At 37.0% G+C, this 8299-nt stretch overlaps 1 protein-coding gene across 3 annotated transcripts in view; it reads right to left on the bottom strand.

Moving 5' to 3' along the window:
• The window catches only part of nkapd1 (NKAP domain containing 1), a 10218-nt gene extending 2846 nt beyond the window's left edge, over positions 1-7372 (bottom strand). For 2 of the 3 annotated variants that reach the window (XM_017032107.2, XM_017032106.2), the window contains exons 1-6: positions 6951-7372; positions 5171-5253; positions 4899-5033; positions 4737-4790; positions 1428-3986; positions 903-1056 (exon numbers count right to left, since the gene is read on the bottom strand). In XM_017032107.2, coding sequence (XP_016887596.1) covers positions 3554-3986; positions 4737-4790; positions 4899-5033; positions 5171-5253; positions 6951-7019 — 774 coding nt within the window. In that variant the 5' untranslated portion in view covers positions 7020-7372 and the 3' untranslated portion in view covers positions 903-1056; positions 1428-3553. The remainder of the gene's footprint in view (positions 1-902; positions 1057-1427; positions 3987-4736; positions 4791-4898; positions 5034-5170; positions 5254-6950) is intronic. The other variant, XM_025055056.1, reaches the window with a different exon arrangement.
• Positions 7373-8299: the final 927 nt, after the last annotated feature.

The raw sequence follows: 8299 nt of genomic DNA, 5'->3' as shown, positions 1-8299 counted from the left end.
CTAATTGTGTTAATTATTGCTATCTGATTAAAATGTAATTAATTGCAATTGATAATTACAAATCTCTAGACTATCAGGGTTCTCTTAGTACATAATTTGGTTAGTAAAAAATGGTACCAAGTGTCACAGCAGCAGAGAATGTACTGTATGAGTACAAAAAAACCAACAAATTCAATGGTAATTAGAATACACAAAGAGTAACTTTAATAAATACACCTGAAGTTAAACGGGTATACGCTATTCTGTCAAAATACAGGTAAACAATGTCACTAGAAAAGAGAACCTTTCGCTTCTTTCTAATGTTAAATATCTTAAGTTAACAAATCCTAATTGCTATCACAAATGGCCAGGTAATTAGTTAACAAATCCCAATTGCTATCACAAATGGCCAGGTAATTCTTACCATAGGGTTAGCGTGATTCAAGATACAAACAGGTTAAAATCAGCATCTTAGTATTAACACAAAAGCAGTGTTTACACCCAGGCACCTTGACCCACACTACCACACATATACAAAGGAGACAAAAAGACAATGTATGCTTCATTTGAAAAGCTTCAGCTTCAGATAATTATTTCTAATTTCATTTTAAATCTAATTTTCTTCTTTCCCAATGTCTTTCTTTTCTCATATTACAGTTATATTTATTTACGCATCCTTTTTGACAGTGACAATGTTATTTTTCCATTTGTGTAGTAGCACAAAAGCAGCAAATTCATTTTAAGGATCAATTTTCTGTTCATGAAATTGGTTTTAAAATGGAGTTGTTTAGCGTGTTGCTCTAAGCACTTATTAACACATTGGAGCCAAATCATTTCTGCCCCTAAATTATTTTTTTACAAATAAAACTTTTAATTGTGTTTTTTGTTGTTCTTTTTACCAAGGCTTATTAATCTTGACCTACCTTAACAACACTTCCTTCCATTGGCGATTGTTCGTGAACAGCTGACAACATGATGGAAGTTATTTTGTCAGAGGATTCATTTCACCCATTGTCGGTCTGGCCTTGTTGTCACAGATCCAAAACCAAATTGCAGCACAATTAGCCTGAGACAGAACTGAGATTAGAGACAATACGTTAATGACAAGCACAATATTTGTCAGTCAGGAAGAAGATTGGGGCGGACAGAGAGAGGAATTAGAAAATTAGATGACGACTTTGCGAGTGCTGTAAGGGTGATGTGACCGTGACACAGACTCTCTCCCTTCCCCAGTTAAACCCACAATCACACCAATGTAATTAATCAGATTGACAGCAAAGAGTCTTTTAAACAATTAAGTGCAAATAAAACAGTGAAACAGTGACAGCTTTTTCTATTGTACAAAAGTGAGTGTAAAACTGCATATGAAGTGGAGTGAAAGCATGCTTATCATTTAATACGTGTTCAATAAAAAAGCATAGATGTAGTTTAAAAAATGTTATACTCACCAAAGTGTAGAATGAGCAATCTCCACCTCCACCTCCACTGCGATGGTTCATACAGAGAAGATTAGCATAAATGGATTAGGAATTAATGGAGCTTTGCCCATTTCATACATTTTCTGGTGTCACACATGCCTGCTCTACATGGTTGAAGGAGTGTTTTGGGACACAGACACAAACGACAGACAGAAAACTCTATGGAAAAGCAGCAAGGAAAACACAGAGATAAAAGGGCCAGAATCCACAGCTCCAGTCCCTGAGAGCTCAGTTCCAGAGTGCACCAACAACAGGACATCTGGGACTGACCCTCTGAGAACACTGCATTCTTCCAGCAAAACTTTCTTAGTATTAATCATGGACAGGACTGAGAAATTTGGCAAAACTGAGAGAAGAAAGGTGTGTTTCATGACAATCAACAGGTTTCAGACAAATTTATATCATTTTTCTGTTGTTTATGCTCCCTCTGGCTAAATCAATCCGTTACCTTTTCACCTGGGCTACCTCCTAGCACTTGGACAGTGCCCTCATGTGGCTTACAGAAATTGTGAGGGACTTTTCCATCATGTGACATAATCATTCAATCTCCGGTCATGCACTGAAATCATACAATGAACAGCTGACTTAATTGTCCCTACCTACTGCCATCATCCCTGTCAACAAAAAGACAACCACAGCTTGTTTAAGTGACTACCACGGGAGGCTAATCAAGAGCATTAGCAGTTCTTTCATTACCCAGCTTGTTCAACTCCATTTGGGTCACCTATCCCCTGGTAGGAATACTGATCATTACATCAGCCTCTTTTCCTGTCTACCCTCAAACACCTGGGAACACCAGGGTCTGCCTGCCGTTGATTACAGCTCCTCACTCAGTTCCTCACAGACTAGTCTTGAAGACCAGTGTTGTCCTCCCCAGAGGTTTATAAATAAAAGACAACACAACGCTGGTAAAGAATGCATGGCAGCACCTGTACCGCTCGTATGGCTGGGGCAATTTAACAGGTCTGAATCGCTGCAGCAGACCTTGAACTCCTATAGAACAGCTGATTACAGAGACACCTGATGTTCTAAACACATAAGCAGGTCAGCAGTGTCAACGCTGCAGGAGATTCACACTAGACAATGCATGACCAGAATGAAGACCCGAAATCAAGAACCCTCTCTGTTTGATCGGGATGAACATGGGAAATGTTTCCCAGGATTTTGTGGAGCTAGTAAAGGTTTTACAACCCTATATACTATATATATATATATACCTTTACAATAATATGGCAGTGTAGTGTCTTCATAAGATTTAACAAATCAATGAAGTTAGGGTGGACCACAGTTTATCTTTATCTATAAATGTATTTTCATTTCACTCACAACCTGTCACTTCAAGTGTCACACCATAATATTGGAGTTCAATTCTGTTATGTTGACACACATCTCAAATATTGAAATATTTAAAAAAAAAAACATTTAAAAAATAATAACAATGCTTTAACAGTTGTTCTTAAAGGCAACATACTACTTTTGGATATGTGGGTTCCTGTCTGCCCATGAACACTGAGTGAGTTTCCACACTCCTGACATTTGACTGTGAAAAAATACAAAAAACGCTAAAGTAAAACTATTATTTAGAGTCAAGGCTAAACCTATGAGTCAGTGAAATAAATTATGTTTTTAAAAAATTGTAAACATGTGCTTGTTTGTTTGTTTGTTTTTAAAAACAGAACAGTGTGGGAAATACAAAGGTTAACTTACCAAATAAAAACAAAGCCAAATACTCTGCCACATCATAAATGAAAAACAGCAGCGATATTAAGACAAACTGTTCCATGTGAGAGCGAGAGTCAGACAAAATGACTCACTGCTCACTCGGTGAGCCTCCAGTCAGAAGAATATGTCATGGAGCAGGTGGTCAACACTACGGTCTGTCTTTTTATGCAGCACGTACGGTTGTTATGTCTTCAAGTTGCAGGGTTAAGGAGACGTTGCTTCATCCAATACCCACAGAGAAGGACGACAGCTTAGTTCTGCTTAAGTCCAATCCTGAAAGAGCTCCAGCAGACTGTGCACTTACGCAGAACAAAAGGAAACAGCGGTGGTTTCTTTTCCAGTCAATGCCAGAGCTGGTACTCCACTGGAGCACATCAGTTGGCAGAACTATCACCTGAGCTCTCTTCACCTGCCAATTTCCAGTTTTTCCTCTTCTTCTTTTTCAGTTTTAGCCCTGAGTCTCTGTCAATGCTGTCCAATTTTCGTTTCATGCGAGCTTGTCTCTTCCTGTCCCCGTCTCCTGAGCTGCTGTTGTCATCATCGCCACCTTTTGCTTTTGTCCTTTTTTTGGTCTTGCGTCGACTTTTAGTACTTTTTCTTCTTTGCTTGTCTTTAGCCGCACAGCTATCATCGATGCTGTCTTCGCTGCTTGAAGACTTTTCTTTTTTCCGCTTTACATCGTCATCTTTTTTCTTCTTTTTCTTTTTCTTCTTCTGTGAGGCTTTCTTTGAATGTCTTGACGAGTTTGCTTCTTTAGCCGATTTTGACTTTTTTCTTTTGTGGTTCTTCGTGGATGTGCTTTTTTCACTTAAGAAAATTGAAAAGGAAAAACAATTATGTGATCATTTGCAGTCACTATACAGAAATATTGGTAAAAGAGGGGTTCAACACACCACTAAGGATTTTGACTCAAGAGTTAATGACTCAAATCTTTGACTTACACATTTATAATTGAATATTCTGTGTGTCAGGGTTGAGACACATTTGTCTGAAGTGGACACAGAATTGTTTCTCTAACTTAAACATTTCCTGAATGATTTAGACTTAGCCTCGATCGCTGCTTTTTCTGCAGTCCAGGACTTAAAACTGACAACTTGACTTGTATTCACCCACAAAACTTTATTCCATAACTTTGATTTATTAAATTGTAAATGTTTTATTAATCAGTCATCAATCATGTCATACAGTACGTACCGAAAAATTTGGAATCCACAACTTGCCACTGTTGCACCTCTAACGACAATCTATTCTTCCATTCCGCTATAACATCGTACGACGGAATGATGGAACAAGACATTCTTAATAAATTCATGGGAGATGACGAAGTAACTACAAAACGTGAGGAAGTCGTAAACCAAAGAAGCCCTGTATATGGACCCTGCAATCCTACTTGAACACTGAGGACTGGACTACATTGTTGGAAACCCATCAAGGAGCTCTTCATAACAATAGCAGTTTTTTTTAATATTGCTCTCAAGTGACAGCAACTTTTATGAAAGCAGATACACTTCACTTCTAAGGTCTGTTTTTTCAGTGCAGGACTGCTTTTCTGCTTACCTGTCACTTTCAAACTCCTCAGGATACAGTTCCTTAAAGCCACTGTGGCCCCATCTGAGGTGTAAACACAAAAATAAATGTCAATATATCAAACTTTCATTGTGTGAAATAAACTGCTGGACATTTCTAATAATGCAAAAAGGTATGAGCCATGTATTAGACCTGTCAGGATCGTTGGCCTCAAATTCATACAGTCTGCGGGTGCAGATTCGAGCCTCTCTGTCATCATGTTCAGAGACTTCGCGCATGTGCCGGGTTTGCTGTGGCATTACAGTGCGATCACAGTGCATTTGCCCCCTGGAATACAAGCACTATTAATACATCTGCAAGTCAACATGAAGTAATGACTCGGTGAAGCAGGGACTTTAATATAGGCTTTTGTGTTGTTTGTCGTCAAGTTGATTTAGATTAAACTGCATGGTTTGCTGTTTTACCTCACACACTCTGATAAATGGTTGTGGTGGGACGTTTGGATCTCCCAATCGCGCATTTTCCACATATCCATCTCCTCCTGGATCTAAAGAAAGTTAATGAAAGTTAGTCCAATGCCCACACTGCTTTATGACAAATCACCTCAGGAAAATGATACAGAAGGTATGAACAGGTATATTTCAAGTGAGGTGTACAGTGTTCGATTTTTGTGACTAGTGGAAACCATGACATTAGTCAAACTGCTTTTTGCTCAAGGCTGTTAGCTTCTCACAGCATTGGACACAAAATACAGATCCTGGAAACCAACCATTAAAAGATGTTTTTAGGCCCTAAGATTGTGTAAACCTAATTTTCTGTAGTTGCCTTGATGCTGTTGCTTATTTAGTACTTTAGTGTACTTTACCTTGTGTAACTAAACACAGCATATATCCCAACCATAAAAAAACATCTCACAGAGGCACCAATTGATTAGACTGCATCAGGTTTAGCTCGCAGTAGTGAATTAAATTTACTATGCCGTCCTTTAGCGACAGCACAGGAAATGTGGAAATAGATTTTTTTTTTTCAAGCATTAGGCAACATTTCTCTCATATTGAAAGGTATATCATATTGAAAATTGTTTACATATGAACAATTAATCAATTAGATTTTTTCCATACAAACAACTGCATACAGTATAAATGTATTGGTCTGAATGCTGTAAGGGGGTGCCTGAAGTTGACACTTCTACAAGAAACATGGCAGACAGCAGAGACACAAAAGGTTCCTAGTGTAAATATTCATACACATATACAGTATATAGGAACAGCAGATAAATTCATTCATACTTAAATATATACAAAGGCATGTTAAAATGCTTTGCAAAAAAAAAGGACACCAAAGATAAGAAAAGTAAATGAATCATCTTTATAACCACAATCATTGCATGTTAATGCAGTATTCTCAGTCCCTTATATTAACAAATAACAGCAGTGGTCCACAAAGTGACTTTTACAGTCCACATCCCCTTCAATAGGGCAAGAGTTGGGCTTAGACTGAACTGAACAGAAACACACTGGATGGCAGGCAAAAAAACCACCACTGTCCCATAGTTACCCCTACAGATTACTGACACCCTTTGGTTGATGATATAATGTTCACAGACTATTTGCAATTACTGAAAAAACAACTTTTTTTCATATAAATAACTTTGAATTGGAGCCCGGCAGACTTAACTAAACTGAACACATCATTAGGCAATCAAACTGAGCCAGGAGCTTCTCCAAATCCTGCAGACGACTCCTCAGCCGCTCTGCCTGAGATAAATTTACAACTGAAGGTGTCAATGGGAACACAGACTTTACAATATATCCCTATAATATATATATATATATAATTATGTACAAGACTATAGTAGATGGAGGTTTAATGATCTTCAGGGAAGTCAAAAGGAACAGATCATTAATTCCAAGATTCATATTTTTAATTATGTTAATAAGTTAAGTTATTTGATTACATTTTATCCTCAGAGTTCTCTGAGTAATAGACAATTTTAAAGAATACCTAATGTAATTCACTTTGGAAATTTGAATGGCACTTAACCATTAAGTACTATTTAAAAAGAAATAGAATGTTTTGGGTGAATAGTAAATAGGGTGAGTAAATAGTTCAACACAAACGTTTGTTATTTCAAATAAATACTCTCAAATATAGCCCTCTGCTAAACCATGTTTCATTCAGCTAATTTCACCGCTATTCATTTTCCCCCACAAACTAATGCTTAATGTAGAACGGCAGACATACCTTGTTGTGGGCATCTGTGTGGCGAATCACGTTCCTTAACAAAGTTTTTCCCATCGACTGCTTGGACATGGTGATGTCTGGCGAAGAAAACCCCGAAAAGTCACGAAAGAGAAAGCGTGTAAAAACAAAGATAGTTTGGATACAAACTAGATACCACAACGGTGGCTGAAAAAACCGAAACGAATGAAATGGTAGTCACTTGTTAGCCTAGCTTGATAGCCAACACTATTTCTTCCAAGTTTCAATTATAACATACAAAAAGCGGTCAGTGTATTTTCAAAAATTATCCCCTGATAACGTAAAGGTCGTCACCGTGTGGCAAATATTTGATGCTTGAATATGGATAATGTTTTAAGGCTGCGATAGTACACAAACCAAACTGGCGCCACTTCCGGTTTTTGCAACACACGTGATGATGACGTCTGAAAAAGTCGACCTCTGATTAGTCAATCCCTGCTATCGTGGCAAAATCTGATCCCGTTAAAAAGACAATAACAAAATCTTTACCAAACATTAACATATATATGGAAAGTATAAACATAAAAAGGCTATATAAATATTCTCCTATAAAGATATGTAATCTAAAAAAAATAACTTCAGTATGAAGCGCTTTGAGCTTTTAAAATCCATCTAATAACGTACTGCATGCGGATACGTTTTAAACTCATTTGATTATTATTTATGAGTGAACTTTAAAAGGATAAATACGTATGTCATAGCGGGCACACCGACATGACGTACATCACGGTACATCTACACACGGTCGAGCCGCCATATTGGAAGATGGGCTGCGGTTAACAATCACTAATTTTAACTAAACAAAAACAGAACAGGAATGTAAAGATGTTTGTTTAATGACTTAAATTTTAAAGACACTGTTCCTTGTGAGCTGGGTATAGTTACTCACTTTATTTTAACACAGCCATTTTTTAAAAAATACATCTAATTAGGTAAATTATAAATAATTTTTACAGTATGCAGCTTTGCTTTCTTTTAACATGGTAGATTTTGGTCAACTTTAAACATATTGATGAATGAATAAGAAATAATGATGAGAAATAAGCATCCATTTAAATCAGGCAAACAGAAAACTTTCCTATTTGTCCAGCTAATTTCAATTTCTTTTTTCTTTAAATGTTCCTTAGATGTTATAATCTTGCTATGTTTCTGAAATATTTGTTGTAACTTCTTGTGAGATTTGTAAGGGGGCTGTGAATGTTTTCTTTGGAACATTCTTGCATCTAATTATTCACTACTGTATCTTGACTCTTGTTTAAAAAAAATCCCAGTTCCTTTTCCATTTGTGTAAGATAAATCTGATTTTGCTTTGGTTGACAGTTTTACTGCTT

Source organism: Cynoglossus semilaevis, chromosome 4 (assembly GCF_000523025.1).
Source record: "Cynoglossus semilaevis isolate Cse_v1.0 chromosome 4, Cse_v1.0, whole genome shotgun sequence".
Classification (NCBI taxonomy): domain Eukaryota; kingdom Metazoa; phylum Chordata; class Actinopteri; order Pleuronectiformes; family Cynoglossidae; genus Cynoglossus; species Cynoglossus semilaevis.
Note: the sequence above shows the minus strand (reverse complement) of the source record. Positions and strands in the feature narration are given on the sequence as shown.